General features: G+C 44.7%; 2 protein-coding genes across 3 annotated transcripts in view; one reads left to right on the forward strand and one right to left on the reverse strand.

Moving 5' to 3' along the window:
• Window positions 1–11,687, reverse strand: part of samd14 (sterile alpha motif domain containing 14) — a 30,328-nt gene extending 18,641 nt beyond the window's left edge. Inside the window, exon 1 of one of the 2 annotated variants that reach the window (XM_085405324.1) lies at window positions 11,355–11,687. The gene's annotated coding sequence lies outside the window, so the exon portion shown is untranslated. The remainder of the gene's footprint in view (window positions 1–11,354) is intronic. The other variant, XM_085405323.1, reaches the window with a different exon arrangement.
• Window positions 11,688–12,355: 668 nt separating this feature from the next.
• On the forward strand, window positions 12,356–17,414 carry LOC146672353 (cephalotoxin-like protein). Its single transcript, XM_085404935.1, has 2 exons — window positions 12,356–12,427; window positions 15,426–17,414. Exon 2 carries the CDS (start codon window positions 15,428–15,430, stop codon window positions 17,060–17,062), a length of 1,635 nt encoding a protein of 544 aa, XP_085261061.1. The 5' UTR covers window positions 12,356–12,427; window positions 15,426–15,427; the 3' UTR covers window positions 17,063–17,414.
• Window positions 17,415–18,568: the final 1,154 nt, after the last annotated feature.

An 18,568-nucleotide genomic window follows, 5' to 3' on the forward strand; every position in this document is an offset into this window, starting at 1 on the left:
ATCAGTTTATTAAGTCTGTTGGCATCTGCGACCCTCAGCCTGCTCCCCCAGCATGCAACAGCATAGAGGATCGCACTGGCCACCACAGACTCATAGAAAATCCTCAGCATTTTCTGGCAGATGTTGAAGGACCTCAGTCGCCTCAAAAAATAGAGACGACTCTGGCCCTTCCTGTAAAGTGCTGTGGTGTTTTTAGCCCAGTCCAGTTTATTGTCAATGTGTACTCCAAGGTATTTATAGTCCTCCACAATGTCAACACTGACCCCCTGGATTGAAACAGGGGTCAAGTGTTTCCTGGTCTTCCTGAAGTCCACGATCAGTTCCTTGGTCTTTGCCACGTTGAGCTGCAGATGATTCTGCTCACACCACGTGACAAAGGAGTCGACCACAGCCCGGTACTCTGTCTCAATCTCAAGTAAAGAGATTTTTTTTAAAAAGTGCTGAATTTCTCAAGAATTTGAACATTGTCAGTATGCCATCATGTCATCGTAGTCACATAATAATAAGATTATAATAGTATCATCTGTCACAATAGAAATAGTTTTCATTCAAAGGCTTTATGGCTTTTCCTATAATACCTGGTGGGCGGGTCTCTAGTCAGAATGCGCGGGCCGGTTTTTCATCCCACTCCAGCCTGTGTGGTGATGATGCTGCGTGGCTACATTTCACCTCACAGGTGAAGCAGAAGAACTCCTGCACTGGTTTGTCCTTCAGTCTCAGACTCTCACACATCATCACTGTATTTTCATAAATGTATGTATTGGAACTTTTCTTTTTTCACCCCGGTCACCCCAGCGAGGTGACCGGTCCTTCCTCGTCCCTCACTCATCATCATCAGTTTACCTTATAGAGATCAGAGACTTCATCTCAGACTCATCAACCAACAGCTCGTCATCAGATCCATCAGCAGGACAACCTGATAGCCCACCTGCCTCCCAACAGACACGGGCACACCTCAGCTTCAGGTGTGTCTTGGAACCTATTAGACTTTTTACTGCTTCACATTTCACAGAAAATCAACAACTAACCCCGTTTCATTACTCTTCATTATTTTGTTGTATTTATCCTCCAGCACTTTGTGTTTCCTTCTGATATTTCTGTATTTTGGGTTAAGTCTTTAGTTATATTCCCTGTTTAGGTCCTTGATTATTTAGTATTTTTGCCCGCCCTCTGCGTCTCTGCCTTTGTGTCTCCGCCCTCTGTGTCTCTGCCTCTGTGTCTCCACCCTCTGTGTCTCCGCCCTCTGTGTCTCTGCCTTCGTGTCTCCCTGTGTGTCTCAGTTTTATATTGTGGTGTGACTTCTTGTGTCGTGGTTTCCTTCATGTTTTATTGTGATATGTTTCTTCAGCGTGTCATGTCTGTGCTCTCCCTAGTGTGCCTCTCCTCCACACCCACATCATGTTTCCTGTTTTATTCTGAAGGGCCATGTCTTATGTCAGTGCATGTAGTTGGTGTCTCGTCATACTCATTTGGTTCAGCTGTGTGTGTTGTTCCCTCGTTTCCTGCTGTGTATTTATAGAGTGTGCTTTCTCGTTGCTGGTCCGTCTGTGTGTTCTCCGTACGGTTCTCCCTACTTGTCATGTTTCCTCAGTTCTCTGTTCCCTCATGTTTCTAGTTTTAAGGTCGGCTCTTTTTCCCAGTTTAAGTTTGCTTAGTTTTGTTCGTGCCATCACCGTCTATTGTTTGTTCGTCAGCCTCCGTCAGTAAAGCTCACTGACATCACAGAAGTGTCCTTATTGAAATTCCACACGTCTGTCGCTGCAGCCGTGACACTTTTGATGTACAAAAACACTAACACTGGCTCATGTGGAGTGTTTAATGCCCCTCAGTGTCTGTATATATACGAAGTGCTGCTACCACCATTACTAACATAACAGGAAGAAGCTCTGCATTGTCTGTGTCGCATATTTGCTTTGCAAACTCAGCACAACTTTAAATCTGATGACTGATGCGTATAGAAACTGAACCGGCTTGTAAATGTACCACACTCACATGTCACAGTACGAGTGCAACCACAGTGTTTCAGTCCACAGCCATCAGAGAGCTCTCTGGGTCCTTGTTCCTTTCCTTGGTCACTGTCATGCTTCTGCACTGACTGCTCTATCAGACACTTGTGTAGTCGGTGTGTAGCATGCTCGTTTATTTGCTCTGTGTGTTAAAACAATGAGTGCAGCCGTGAATGTCATGGTTGCTGCTAAAGAGGCAGACGATCCCCCTGCTGCTGTCAGGCCTTTGGGGCATGAGTCCTCCAGCCAGCTATGCATTAATGCTAAAGCAGATGTAAGATCTTATACCACCTGCTGGACACTTGCGTATATATGACTGCATCATCCGCATACATTTGAGCAAATATATTTGGACAGACTTCAGGTAAGTTATTGATAAAAAGAGAGAACAATAAGGGCCCATGAACAGATCCTTGAGGAACCCCTGTATCACAGTCTAAATATGGAGATTTAACCCCACCCAACACCACATACTGTTTCCTGTGTGAGAGATATGAGGCAAACCACTGAAGAGCCTGACTGGAGATATTAAACTGAGTCCATCTGGACAACAATATCTGATGGTTTACAGAGTCGAAAGCCTTCTTCAGATCTAAAAATACAGCTCCAATACAGGGACTCTTGTCCAGCAGGCTCTTCAAGTTCTCCACTAACATACACAGGGCAGTATCTGTGGAGTGATGTGCCCGAAAGCCAAACTGCAATGGATATAATGAGGGTTGGGTGTTTTCTAGGTGAGCAGTGAGGAGTTTAACCACCCACTTCTCAGCTATTTTAGATACGACCGGGAGTATGCTTATGGGGCGATAATTAGCCATGTCAGTCTTCACACCTGCTTTGAAAATTGGTGTAACTGCAGCAATTTTACAATCTGTTGGAACAATGGAGTGTTTGAAAAACATATTCAAAACATGAGCTGTTGGACGTACAAGCAAATCCATATGTTCCTTTAGGAAGTTTTTGTTAATACCATATACATCGAGTGCTTTTGATTGTTTTAAACCTGTAATTAGTTTAGCAACTTGACTGCTGTGATTAAAGCATCTTTCTTTCAGCTTAACGAGTGAACCGTCAGCTCGTTCAAACACACGTTAAAGTCCGTTTGGCTCGACACCACCGAACAGAGGCAGCAATATAACACAGCTCACATTAATAGTGCAGTGAATCCTGCTTGTGCCGTGATGTTCAGGACTGCAAACCGAGCAGCATCACTGACTTTCAGCTTGTTGTGTTTGTGGATATATGACTGACTTTAATTATCCACAAAATCATCAGATTCTCTGTAAGATTAAGGTCGACTATTGTATTATTATATTTTAAAGGCTTTAAAACCAAGTAAACGCTGAAAGTACAAACATCGCTAATGGCAAATAACTTTGCCGACATGTGGCCAACAGTAATGTTTTAATGTTCTTCGTTATTAAACATTTGCACAGAAATAAGTGACATAATATTCAGTAATTACTTTTAGCCTTAGTCGCATCGCTGTGATGTAATCAGCCTTAAAATGCAGCCTTTACGGCTGCAGACCCTGAATTGGGATACGGCCTCTGTCACCTGATAAATGACAGTGAGACATCCCACATACATGCAGTCACACATGTGCTTCAAATAAAGTAATTTGAATTCAATTCAATTCAATTCAATTTTATTTATATAGCGCCAAATCACAACAAAAGTCGCCTCAAGGCGCTTCATAGATACAGAGAAAACCCAACAATCATATGACCCCCTATGAGCAGCATTTTGGCGACAGTGGGAAGGAAAAACTCCCTTTGAACAGGAAGAAACCTCCAGCAGAACCAGGCTCAGGGAGGGGCGGGGCCATCTGCTGTGATTGGTTGGGGTGAGAGAAGTAAGACAGGATAAAGACATGCTGTGGAAGAGAGACAGAGGTTAATAACAGATATGATTCAGTGCAGAGAGGTCTGTTAACACATAGTGAGTGAAGAAGAAACACCCAGTGCATCATGGGAATCCCCGGCAGCCTACGTCTATTGCAGCATAACTAAGGGAGGATTCAGGGTCACCTGGTCCAGCCCTAACTATATGCTTTAGCAAAAAGGAAAGTTTGAAGCCTAATCTTGAAAGAAGCTGTATTTGAAGCAAATACAGCTTCAAATACAGCTTCAAATACAAGTCATCATCCAATTTCACCTGTGATCTTGTGTCACCATTACTCTCTGAGCTCTGTGTTGGTTCTTCTGTCACCTGACAAATAGGACATACATGACAATAAGAATAAAATGTGGAGCTGCTTCAGTGTTTCTGTCACTTTGTGCAGATCTTGACTCGTCAGTAATGTTTATAGGGTGAGTGCATTTTTAAAACAATTTGTGCAGACTGCACTACAAGGTGGAATATTTGCAAAATCAGGACTGCCTCATGATATTTTGTCTCAAAAATTAACCCTATGATGGATCCGATATTACATGTCAGTATCGGTCCGATACTGACGTAAATTACTGGATCAGATATCGGAGAGAAATAAAAAATGTAATCGATCCATTAAATATCAAAAAAGCACCTCACAAAACTTGCGACACGGCGTAACTCGGCTCATAACCGTAGCATGTGGCAGCAGTATGGTCACGTGATAGAGCAGCTGTGTGTATTTGTAGCTTCGCTACCAATCCGGCATTTCATCTCTGAGGAAGTGATCCCAGAGAGAAGTGAAGCAAGTGTGTAAGTTCATCTCTGAATGTTTGTAAAGCATTCCAGCGTTAAGCTTAACAACCGATATATGGAGCGACTGCCTCTTTCTCTCTCCTGCTGCTACTTCAATCATGAAACTGATCAATGATCAGCTGATCGGCTTTTCTGTCGCGAGTCCGTCTCTCTTGTTTGTTTTTGGCCCACTTTGCACCAGAAAGAGGAAACCAGCGGGTGAACAACAGCAGCACGTTTAAGCTTGATCAGCTGTTGTTAGAATTTATTTATTATTACTTTCTACACCAGGATCTTTTTCTATGTAGCTGACGGCTGTAACTGTGCAGGGGCGGGTCTAGCAAAGTTTAGCCAGGGGGGCCGATAGGGCATGAACAGGGAAAAGGGGGCACAAAGACATACTTTTCTTTCTTGTTCTCATTTAAAATGTCGAGCTTTTAATAAATAATTATCTGAATCTTACAACCAAAGTTTTAATCTGATGTAAAATGTATAGAAGTCCATTACTGTATATAGTAACTGTTAAGTCTAATATACCCTAGTAAGCTATACTACTTTTTCCTTTGGGAAGGTACCATCTGTGTAGTCTGCAGTTCTGCTGAAGAAAGATGTTGAATCTATTTAATTATTCTTGTAAAATAATTTATTTCTGTGCATTTGTTTTACACTTGCATTGAATTAAAGTAGATTATGTTGATTGAGCATCATGAGGTGGGGGGTGGTTCCCTATTTTTTTTTTTTTTTTTTTTTTTTGCTGGGAGTTTTAGAGGCCTATTAGTTAGGTTGCTTAATATTTCTACTAAGTACTCTTTAAAATACCAGAATAGGGAGGGTGGAGCAGGTTTAAGTTTATTAGATTGATCAGTTTTGCTGAACTATAAAATATCCGGGATGCGTACAAAGCCCTCCCCCGCGCCCCATTCGGCCAATCAGATCACCGCTCCATCCTGCTCCTGCCCGCCTACAGGCAGAAGCTGAAACAGGAAGCTCCAACCCGGAGGGCGGTGCACTGTTGGACGGACCAATCGGAGTCTGCGCTGCGGGACTGTTTTGATCACGCGGACTGGGAAATGTTTCACGTGGCTGCCAGAGACATTGATGAGTACACAGACTCAGTCTGTGGATTTATCAGGAAATGCGTGGAAGATGTCGTCCCATCCAGAACAGTTAAATCCTTCCCAAATCAAAAACCCTGGATTAACGGAGATGTTCGCGCGGCACTGGCGGCACGGAGCACCGCTTTTGCCTCCGCGAACACATCGGACTACAAACACGCACATTACCAACTCCGGAAGACGATCAAAGCAGCCAAACGTGAGTACAGGGACAGGGTGGAGCAACAGTTTGACAACCCTCAGAGTATGTGGCAGGGACTAAACACGATCACAGACTTTAGAGGGAAAACCAGCACACCGCAGACCACGGCCTCTCTGTGTGAGGATCTAAACGTATTCTACGCTAGATTCGACACAGCGAACACCATGAGACCGGACAGTGTGCGCACCGCGGATGACGTCAGTGCGCACACTGTGTCTGAGGAGGATGTGCGGAAGTGCTTCAGGAAGGTGAACGCACGCAAAGCTACAGGTCCGGACGGGATTCCCGGCCGCGTCCTCAAGTCATGCGCGGCTCAGCTGGCTGGAGTGTTCACGCACATCTTCAACCTTTCCCTCTCTCTGTCTGTAGTCCCAGCCTGCTTCAAAATGGCCACCATCGTCCCTGTACCCAAATCCTCCACCATCTCCTCATTGAACGACTGGCGACCTGTAGCCCTGACCCCCATCGTAAGCAAATGCTTCGAGAAGCTGGTCAGGGACTTCATCTGCTCTGCACTACCCGACTCACTGGACCCTCTACAGTTTGCATACCGCCACAACAGGTCCACTGATGATGCCATAGCCCTGACACTACACACTGCCCTGTCACACCTGGAGAAGAGAGACACGTATGTGAGAATGCTGTTTGTAGATTACAGCTCAGCATTCAATACCATCGTTCCCTCGAAGCTGGACAGGAAACTGCAGGATCTAGGACTGAGCAGCTCCCTCTGCAGCTGGATCCTTAGCTTCCTGTCTGACAGACGCCAAGTGGTCAGACTGGGCAGCATCACCTCATCCCCCATCACACTGAACACTGGTGCTCCACAGGGGTGTGTACTGAGCCCTCTCCTGTACTCACTCTACACCTACGACTGCACAGCCACTAACAGCTCCAACATCATTGTGAAGTTTGCGGACGACACTACAGTGGTGGGTCTTATCACCAACGGTGATGAGACGGCTTACAGGGAGGAGGTCAGCGCCCTGACCCACTGGTGTCAAGACAACCATCTCACCCTCAACGTCGCAAAGACAAAGGAGTTGATAGTGGAGGTGCAGAGAAGTACACACCCCCATCACCATCAACGGCGCTGCTGTGGAGAGAGTGAGCAGCTTCTGGTTCCTTGGAGTACATCTGGCTGAGGATCTTACGTGGTCAGTACACACAAACAAAACAGTGAAGAAGGCGCAGCAGCGCCTCTTCTTTCTCAGGAGACTGAAAAGATTCGGCATGAGCCCCCGCATCCTCAGGACCTTCTATCACTGTGCCATTGAGAGCATCCTCACTGGATGCATCACCACCTGGTATGGCAACAGCACCGCCTACAACTGCAAAGCTCTCCAGCGAGTAGTGCGGTGCTCTGAACGGATAATTGGAGGTGAGCTTCCCTCCCTCCAAGACATCTACAGGAAGCGCTGCCTGAGGAAAGCGGGGAGGATCATCAAGGACTCCAGTCACCCCAGCCATAAACTGTTCAGACTGCTTCCATCAGGAAGGAGGTTCTGCAGCATCCGGTCCCGTACCAGCAGACTGAGAGACAGCTTCTTCCACCAGGCCATCAGACTGCTGAACACGTCATAGACACCTCAGCTTCACTACTGGAACTTCAACATTATGCACTCCATACTGTACAGTAATGCCACTGTTTTGCACATGTCTCAACTCTGTATATTTTATTTTATTTATTTTATATATTCTATTCATTGTTTACTCTATTTAATTTGTAAAATATGTGTACACACACACACACACACACACACACACACACACACACACACACACACACACACACACACACACACACGTACACTGAACAAAAATATAAACGCAACACCTTTGTTACTGCTCCCATTCCCCATGGGATGGACGTAGAGACCTAAAATTCATTCCAGATACACAATATAACCATCCCTCCCAAACAGTGGTCACAAATCAGTCCAAATGTGTGGTAGTGGGCACATCTGCTATATTGAGATAATCCATCCCACCTCACAGGTGTGCCACATCAGGATGCTGATCTGACATCATGAGTAGTGCACAGGTGTACCTCAGACTGCCCACAACAAAAGGCCACCCTGGAATGTGCAGTTTTTTGCGCTATTGGGGGTCTGGGGACCCAGAACCGGTCAGTATCTGGTGTGACCACCATTTGCCTCATGCAGTGCAACACATCGTCGCATGGAGTCTATCAGATTGTCAATTGTGGCCTGTGGAATGTTGGTCCACTCCACTTCAATGGCTGTGCGAGGTTGTTGGATATTCGTGGGAACTGGTACACGCTGTCGTATACGCCGGTCAAGCACATCCCGAACATGCTCAATGGGTGACATGTCCGGTGAGTATGCTGGCCATGCAAGAACTGGGACATTCTCAGCTGCCATCTGCCCTGAACAATGTGAACCATGATTCATCCGTGAAGCGCACACCTCTCCAACGTGCCAGACGCCATCGAATGTGAGCATTTGCCCACACAAGTCTGTTACGGCGACGAGCTGGAGTCAGGTCAAGACCCCGATGAGGACGACGGGCATGCAGTTGAGCGTCCCTGAGACGGTTTCTGACAGTTTGTGCAGAAATTGTTTGGTTGTGCAAACCAATTGTTCCAGCAGCTGTCTGGGTGGCTGGTCTCAGACGATCTTGGAGGTGAACCTGCTGGATGTGGAGGTCCTGGGCTGGTGTGGTTACACGAGGTCTGCGGTTGTGAGGCCGGTTGGATGTGCTGCCATATTCTCTGAAACGCCTGTGGAGACGGCTTATGGTTGAGAAATGAACATTCAATGCACGGGCGACAGATCTGGTTGACATTCCTGCTGTCAGCATGCCAATTGCACGCTCCCTCATTGCTTGTGGCATCTGTGGCATTTTGCTGTGAGACAAAACTGCACATTCCAGGGTGGCCTTTTGTTGTGGGCAGTCTGAGGTACACCTGTGCACTACTCATGATGTCAGATCAGCATCCTGATGTGGCACACCTGTGAGGTGGGATGGATTATCTCAATATAGCAGATGTGCCCACTACCACACATTTGGACTGATTTGTGACCACTGTTTGGGAGGGATGGTTATATTGTGTATCTGGAATGAATTTTAGGTCTCTACGTCCATCCCATGGGGAATGGGAGCAAAAACAAAAGTGTTGCGTTTATATTTTTGTTGAGTGTAGAAAAATATTTAGTATACACATCCAGAAATGCATATACTATTATATATTGTACATATATTTATTAGTTTCAGATGTCGCCATTCTTGTATTTTGCTTGTTTACATTCTTGTATTTTGCACAACTCTGTTGCTTGTGAAGCTCGCACACAAGAATTTCACTCACATGTGCTGTACCAATGTACCTGCACATGTGATGTGACAATAAAAGTGATTTGATTTGATTTGATTTTGATTTGATTATTTTGGGTGCAGTGTATTTTTTGCATACATGCAGGTATAACAGAATAGCTTTAGTGTTTGTTTGTTTGTTTGTTTTAAACCTGAGTATGAACTTATATAATAAGTAGCAAGATATTAAAAAAGCAGTTTTATTCATTAAAAAATACACTATATCGGATTCATATCGGTATCGGCCGACATCCAAATTTATAATATCGGTATCGGACATAAAGAAGTGGCATCGTCCCATCTCTACTATGAATATGTCAGAGCCATTAGGATGAAATTCTTGTGTCACCAACATTTAAGGTTAGACATATAATTCTAACAGCCTCTGTAAACTAATATCCGGGCTGCTCGAGGATGCCGTTTTCTCTGACAGTTTCAATCAAAATGAGAAACGCTGCTCTGAGACTGAGAGAACTAATAGTGCTGCCTGTTGTGCAGTTAGTTTCCAAAACACGTTATTCATGGTTACATACAGTTTCAGACTGATGTGGGCCAAAGCCTAGCATAGCCTGTAACGTTATTATGACGGACACATTTTATGAGTGAACTTGACTTTAAGCGACTTACAGGTGTCTTTGAAAAATACTTTCTTATATCCAGGTTCTTCCTTTTTGCTGCCATCCTCCTCTCCTTCTTGCAGGTCCTCACAGCCCAGGCTTGCTGCTGCTAAAACTAAACAGAGCTCCCTGAGAGGCTCAGCCAATCACATTGGCCATTTTTGTCACATGACGTAGGACCAGGGCCGTGCAGAGAGGTTTAAAGGGGCGGGTGCTCAAAGTTAAAAAGGGGCACATTGAACCAGGCTGAGTAACAACAACACACATTCATCAAGAATCTAATATGGGAAGGGCAGGGCTGTGCTGATCTGAGACTGTAGACATTAAAAAGTCCACAGGAGAGATGGTAGCAGATTAAACAAGTGTCATGAGATAATAACAAAATGCAAAGATTGGTGACAGCGCTTGGAACCATAAGGACACAAAAAACTGTGAGAAATAATTTAGGCTCTGCCTGTGAATCACTCTTTGCTTCTCTTCTTCCTTCCATCCCATCATTTCATATATCACTCTCTACTTGGTGTCTGAGAACAAGGCACAACTTGCTATGGCAATAAACTATAATCTAATTATCCACACCTAACAACTCTTGCACTTAATCTAAATGATGACAGAAAAATGTTATAGCACTGCCTTTAGTAGCCTCACACAGGTCCTGCTGTTTCCTCCTCATGTCCTTACCAGCCATGTCTGCACAATGTTATATCATGAGTAATAATTTAAAATAATCCATATACATAAAACACACACATGCACACACAGTGACACTTTAGACCTTCTTCAGAATACTGAATATACTATGGGCATCATGGTGCTGATCCAGAATCCTTACATTATTATTCAGAGCTACAATAATAAAGCAATGAGGAGGGGGGAGTAATAAATATGAAATAATGTATTTATGATGATTCCATTTGTTTCACTATCCACTCTGTGCAGGGCAAAGCTTATTACATGTTTAAACTGTAGAGATACAATCATTTTACTGCTGTAACATCCAACTTTTGTCTTATTTAAAATATAAATCTAATATAATCTGCTTCTTAATGTATGTTCTTTAAAATACAGCTTGTGTTTTTTAATATATTATAATTATAATAATTATTATGTGGACATGCATATTAGATCGTTTTTTAGTGAAATATAATCCCTCCAGAAAGGCAGGAAACTTACTTTAAAACTAAATATGTTCCCTAAAACGGTGACAGAGCTACAGACCCATGACAGCCTTACACAGGTAGCCAGCAGCTGTGACCAGCACTACCTGTGCAGTTAATAAAAGGACAGGTAATGTGTGTCGCGCTGTTGCACACACAGCACGCTCGTTTGTTTCAGTTCGTCAGTCCAACGTGTACGTAATAAGCTAATACTCCTGGGTGCTACACACTACAGTGTACGCTGTACACCTACTTACTGGTTTTGTCGCATCAGTCTGTGTCTCTGAGTTAACTTGTGTTTCTCCTACAGCTCCGGACCGCTAAAAATGCGCGTGCTCTTTGTGAGCTCGTTCCCGTCTCGTAACCAGCGCGTTCTGCCGTCAAGGGCGACCATTGGTTAAATGTGATCATGTGACTGATGCAAGCCAGATCCTTTTATTTAGCAAAACTGTGATTAATAGTTAAATATTATTGTTGAGGGGCACAGACAGGACTCCGCACGCACACACACATTAAAAAAAAATAATTTTTTTTAAAAAGTTGCCTCAGCAAAAGGGCACTTTGGGCACCCATCAGGAAAGGGGCGGGTGCTCAAGCCCCTCTAGCCCCCCCCCCTCTGCACGTGCCTGCGTAGGACTCCAGTAGAGGACGTAATTTAACTCTTTGTGCACCGCTGGGTGAATGAGACGTTGACTGATCGTTTTTTTCTTTCTATAGGGTTTGATTTTCTTTACTCGGAGAGATCAAATTATTGGTGGGAACAATTCAATAATCGCTGGACATTGGTGGGGACACATCCCTTCTGTCCATGCCAAATCTACGCCCTTGGGGGAGAGTTCCAGGTTCAGGTCTGAAGGGTCACTTCAGTGTGATCGCCTGCAGTTTCACACAGACCTTCCTTCTTTAGGCCTCAATCTTTTATTTAACATCCAGTTCGTGTATTTGGACAGTCTCTCCTAAACCCTAAACATCATTGTAAAAATAACTGTGGTTGACACGCAGTGGCTCTCATACAAAGTACTCAAATTATAAGCATTTCAAAGTAACTGGACTCCGCTGCTGTGGTTGGTGTTTAGAACCAGTGAACATGAAGCAGTCAAGACTTTAAGTTCGATTTCCTGCATCACTATGATTTATCCATAACAGTCTCCAGCTGCCCCACACAAAAAGTCATGTGACTGAAAGGAAGGTGTGGCCTGTTAGCAGCCCATAAAAACAGCTGATTCTGCACAGTCAAGCTCAGAACTTTCTTTCTCCAAGACTGCAGCAACCTCACGACTGAACCACTAAGACCTGCAGAGCGAACAGGATCAGCCGGACCTCTCTGCAGGTCTGCTTTCTCACTCTATTGCACGTACGCTAACCTATGACAACACATCATTTAAAGGGTTTTTACATCTGGATTTAAAGCGTTAAAGACAAGAACTGATGAAGCTTAACGAGGCTAACAACTGTGTGTGTGTGCACTTGTGTGTGTGTGTGTGTGTGTGTGCGTGCGTGCGTGTGTGTGTGTGTGTGTGTGTGTGTAACTTGTCATCACCAATGATCAAAGACTGTTGATCAATGATCAATCACCAGTGGTGCTAGTTTAAGTCATTGTGCAGATGTTTATAAGGTTGGAAACCTGCAGTCAGCTGAGACTGAAGAAGTCACATGATGAAATGTTTCTCCGTCCAGAAGAACAGAATCAACTTTTGAGGATTTCCTTACCTGGATGATTAAGTGTGTGTGTGTGTGTGTTCGTGTGTGTGTGTGTGCGTTCGTGTGTGTGTGTGCGTGTATGTGTGTGTGCACTTGTGTGTGTGTGCGTGCGTGTGTGTGTGCACTTGTGTGTGTGTGTGCGTGCGTGTATGTCAGGGCTCTAGACTAACTTTTTGCCATGGGCGTACCGGTACGCCTAACTTTAAAAAGTTAGGCGTACCGGCACAAAAGTTAGGCGCACACAAATTTTATAATAATTTATATAATATAATGTGTTTTTCTGGATACACTGTGCTTTTTCAGCATTCAAAGATTGATGACACCGTGTCAGAGCACTGGCTATGAATTTCAGAAGGATCAGGCCTTAACTTAACAGAAAAGTTAGCAATAGTTCTTTTCCTATTACAGCTACATCCACTTCTGTCGTGCCTAGGCTGCTCACTAGGGCTGGGTATCATCACTGATTTCTATAATCCATTCGATTCTGGTTTTCAGAGTCCCGATTCGATTCAACTTAGCCTCAGACAGTCAGAAATATTATAATTCTGATCATTTATCAGTACTGACTTCATCAGAATTGTGAACATCACAGCAGATGCCTTTGTGTGAAAGTAACTGAGAATAAAACACAGAAAAACATGAAGGAGATTTTCCTGGTCTGGCTTTTTATAGCAGATAACCTTAAAAATATTCTACAATGTTCTGCATATAAAGTTTAAATTTCTTCAGTATTGAACAACAGAAAAAACAGGCTTTCTTGTCCGAGGTCATTTAAGTGAAAAAGAAAAAGACAGCAGCCACAGCGCTGTAAACAACGGTAGACTGGTGGGTAATAAGCCAATGAATAATACAGAAAACAGAGATTGGAGACGGGAACTGTTCTTGAAGTACAGAGAGAGAGGGAGAGAGAGCTAGCTGTGCATGAAGTGTGATTTTAATAGTTGTGGAAGCAAAACAGCAAAATTCAGCTCGGTGAATTTTGGTTGGAGAGAGACAAAACCTGCAGCTCAGAATCAGCGCAAAAAGACGTAATCACAGCGCGGACCGGACACATCGGATTCGCTGAGCTCCGACAGCGTGTCCGTCTACGGACCGTCGGGTGAGAAAGCCGAGAAAGACAAAGTTGATTCTGATGCGTCGGTCTGTGTTTACGTCTTTGTGTGGAGTCCGTGTACCTGCTCTCATCTGCTGTTTGGTTGTTGTTGAACTGGTTTTGTGAGCTTTAATCTGAGAATCTGGCGTTTCTGGCAAAACACAGTTATATTTAAAAGTTGATTCAGGATTTAATGAATTGATATCCTTTATTCAAGCTACTCACCTCCCACTTCCACCTGCACTTTCAACTGGACCACGGCCAATCAGAGACTATCTCTGATTGGTTTAGTCCACGATAGGGGCAAAATGTGTGTCTGTTGTTGACCACAGGGAAGGTTGCAGATTTTGTTTGTTTTTTTTGCTACCCGAACAGTTGGTCGCACAGGTGCAACCAAATATTTTTTTTTAGTCGCACCACTGAAAAATTTGGTCGCACTCTAGAGCCCTGTATGTGTGTGTGCACTTGTGTGTGTGTGTGTGTGTGTGCGCGCGCGTGCGTGTGTGTGCACTTGTGTGTGTGTGTGTGTGCACGTGTGTGTGTGTGTTTGGCAGTCTGATGCGGTTTCAAATAATCAAACAATCAAAGCTTTATTCGCCACATGCAGGTTGCCCTGCAGTGAAATGGGACCCCCCCCCCCCCCCCGACCTTACACACACATCACAGACATCACATGGGGATACAGTCGGAGATCGGTAGCGTTACAGAAAAACATTGAAATGTACACTACAATGGGAAAGTACAAGAGGAAAAAAAGAGACCTCTACTCATGCTGTGCTTCCATGGTAGGACAGCATGAGAACAGGAAACAAAAACACTCCTCTGCAGAAAAAGCACATAAATGTCCACAGCACAACTTTGTGAAAGACATGACAAGCCACAGGATTGGGTGGGGGGTGAGGAGTAATCCGAAGCGAACACAGCAGCCGCCCTGCACAGCGCTACCATTCCAGCGCGGCACACAGACCCACCGTGTTCCCCCGCAGGAAACAAGCATCGAAGGCGTTTGGAAAGTGAGGGGGGATGAGTGCGTGCTTATCAGTGTATGTGTGTGCGTGTCCAGAGTTCAGCTGAGACAGTGCCCTTCGCCCTATCAGGCTAAGTAAACAGTCTGCTAGCCAACCCAGGTGGCCATGTATGGGATGGGAAGGAACAGACTAAACACAGTCGTCATGAACAAATGGACAACAACGCTGACCGGGATTCACAAACGACTGAATGACTTCATACCTGGATCAACAGAATCGAACACGTGCATTAATCACAGGAACAAATAGAAAACTAAATGGATCAAAGTAAATGAATTTGGGAGTTAATAGAAAGGCAAATAAATACAAAATCAAAGCATAAAAGCAGTTAAACTTCCTGATGAAGCTACGAGACTTTTTTCAGAGCGAACAAAGACACGCAGCTCTCGTCTCGTTTGTCCTGTAAGTGTTTGGTGCTGCAGGATTTACACACAGTTATTCTTTATGGATGTGAACCTGAGAGCTGCACGTTCATTTAGAAATGACTTTCATGTTGTGTGTTACAGCCATGGCATCCCGTTGGTGGCCCTCCTCGATGCTCTTGGCTTCACTGCTGTTTCTCTACTGGACGACCTCCTCTGCTCGGCCCCGTGACCCCGTCACAGCTGACCTCTCACCACCTTACAGGGCTCGCAGAGACCTGCCTGAAGACAGCAGAGACCAAGCTGATCAAGTTCTGAATGCTGTCAAAGATTCTCTGTCTCTGTTTAAAGACGTGATGGAAAATATTAACCCAGATAAAGTGGTAGGTGTAATCAAAAGCCTTTCAAACTTTGCTAGCCTGGCACCTGGCATCGGAGGTGTGGTCTCCTCTGTCATCAGCATGGTCCTAGTCTTCATCCCACAGGACGACCCAGTGCTGAAGGCAGTGAAGGAAGGCTTCGCTGAAGTAAACAGGAAGATGGATTCACTCTCCATCCAGATCTCTGACCTGGCAACAGACGTAGAGTGGTTCAGCTACATCAGCGTCTACTCTCAAGATGAACTCCGCATCCTCAACGCCTGGAGGAAGTTCAACGAGTTTCGAGAGAGTGGCGAGCTGATGCGAGGTGAAGACAAATGGCGACTGGCACAAATATTCACCAACTACTATGAGAACACGGGAGCTGAGACTGGTATGACCAACCTTTACCATTACCTGACAGTCACCAGCACGTCTCTGAGCGGAAACATCAACGAACTCCTGAAGAGAAAGTTTAAATGTGACACGAGTCAGATCGGAAAATACAACTTGTATTTAAGCAGCCTGCTGTGGAAGGGGATGCTAGTCAACCAGTTCTACTGGAAACTCCTGGGTTTAAACACAGCAGCCAAAGAAGCTGAACACACGCAGATGTTCAAGAAAGTCTCTGAAGCTCAGATTTCAGCTGTACAGTTCTGTCTGACCAACTATGAGCAGTTCATGAAGAACGATGTGATAGAGACCGCCAAAGCTCACACTGCTAATAACAAGCAAGCCATCGCTGTTCAGGTGAAGACGGTTCTGGACCAGAAGTACAACTGGTACAGCTGGGTGGTGGTGGTATATGACACTGATACAGACACGACATATGCATTTCACAATATGACAAAGATCCCTGTGGACAGTGTGACTGTGGCTGTGGGCTACACTCTGAAAGAAGAGCAGGACACTAAAGCAGCAGCAGTGGTAAAGGAGCTGGATTCGTGTAACCTGGAGCCATATTACTTTTACCATAACCTTTTGCCAGAAACACACTGCGATCAAATGGCACAGAATATTTTAAACTGCAACCGCAAGGTCGATGGAGTTTCTGTAGGTCAGTTTTTAAAGGTGATGCACAGCATCAAGTTTAAGTGGGACGACTTAGTGGAAGTCCCAGCAGCCATGAAGTCCTTCAGATGTTGGAGGTATGATTGGCTTCCACCTCAATACAGTGTTCGCTATGACTTACCTCACTACAGCCAAATCTGCATCCATTACTCCCGGTCACTTGCCGTCTGCAATCCTGATACGTGTCTGAACGGGGGACGGTGCAAGAGGCTGCTGGACTCCAACCAACACCTGTGCGACTGCCCCGACAGTTACCTGGGAGACAGGTGTGAACACAAGATGAACACCACTGTGCCGCCCATAGATGTAGGGTTTACTGTGCAGAGAGCTCCGCCGTCACCGCTGAACTAAATCTGGAGGATCGGTGCGCACTCATTAAAAACCACATTACTGTGAAGTTCACAGGAAACTCTGTAGCTCATGAAAAAAGCATCAGTAGAATAAAGCAAAACTGATTTTGTTCAAGAATGAAATGCGCTGACACAGCAGTCCACTGCAAACATGACAACAAACAGTCAGGACCAGCTGAGGTCCTTTCTGTGTAAGGCAGTCATGCTTTAACGATGTATTCGTTGTGTTTTCTTTGTGCTTGCCATGAAAATAATTAACTATGTGACCACAAATAAAGACACCTGGACTGTGTCTGATTCTTAAAATATCTGAAACCATGGCTGTGGTTGGGGATGGGATCCACTGTGAACTGGTGCGTTTCTCCTTCATGTTTGCGTCCGCTGAAGCTTCACGGGTCAGAGTAACGTTGTGAAGTCATTCTGGAAGCTGCAAAAAAACGGCGAAAATCTTTCACTTTGACTTTCTCATCTTCGGTTTGACAGCATTTTAGTAGATAAAGTCAGATGGTTTGAACATGAATTGAGCTGGAGTTTAAGAAGGCCTCTGGGGGGTCGGGCTGACCTCCGTGTCCTAATGACAAGTGAAATAACTGAAAAAGGGGGAGGGAGGGTGAGGCAGGAAAACGAACAGCTTGTAGGGCTGGCGATGTCATCTATAGACAGAGGACACGTTAGGAGGTGCAGTCCTGCTCCTCAAATTCAAATAATTTATCTCAAACTAATGCTGTCAAATAAAAGACATCATGTCCTCTTCATGCAGCTGATAACAGTCAGTGTGAAACAGAAGCTGTGCAGGTCTACGATCAGCTGTAAGGAGGATGCCGAGGAGGAAACATGCAACGACACACGTACAGGTAACACGGTGGCTCAGCCTTTGGACTTTTTCCTCCGTGGGTTTAGATTTGGCTACAGATATACTTAAAGTGTGATCGGCATTAAGTGCAGACATGCATGACTGTTTCATGTCGGGGGTGCTGAGCTGTGAATCTGAGGGCAGCTGGGGACAACACCGGGACAAATGAGTCGTTAGAGCTGCAAACGTGAGAGGACAGCGCAGTCCTGCAGTCCTGCAGTTCTGCTTCAGTCACTCGCAGGAAAACTGTAAAAAAAAAAGTTAAGTGTTCATTGCATTTCAGTTAATTTCTCTCACTGGGTGTGAGCTGCACAGTGTGTCTGTGTGACAGATGTTACTCATTAACACTGATTGAGACTGCTTTGTAACCTCCACATTAACCCTTTCACACACAGTGGTCACTACAGCTATTCAAAGGCTGTTTGCTGGTATTTGTGTGCACTTGTATTGGTGTTGATGGTATACTTGCACATAAACCAGTACATTGGACACTGATGTGTCGCTCCATACCCTGCCACCTGGTGGTTGTTAAATGTTACTGCAGATTTTTGATGTGTTTCATTGTAATCATTGTCATTTAACCCTGTCATGCATGAATTATGACAACCTCAATCAGGATTTTTTTCTTAGGTATTTTTATTTATCTTTTCAGGC

This window comes from Rhamphochromis longiceps, linkage group LG4, assembly GCF_057381845.1.
Source record: "Rhamphochromis longiceps isolate RC_006_pf linkage group LG4, R_longiceps_female_GT1.1, whole genome shotgun sequence".
NCBI classification, from domain to species: Eukaryota; Metazoa; Chordata; class Actinopteri; order Cichliformes; family Cichlidae; genus Rhamphochromis; species Rhamphochromis longiceps.

Excerpts from the sequence above, each read along its gene's own strand:
- LOC146672353 (XM_085404935.1), top strand. The coding sequence starts at position 15,428 with ATGGCATCCCGTTGGTGGCCCTCCTCGATGCTCTTGGCTTCACTGCTG.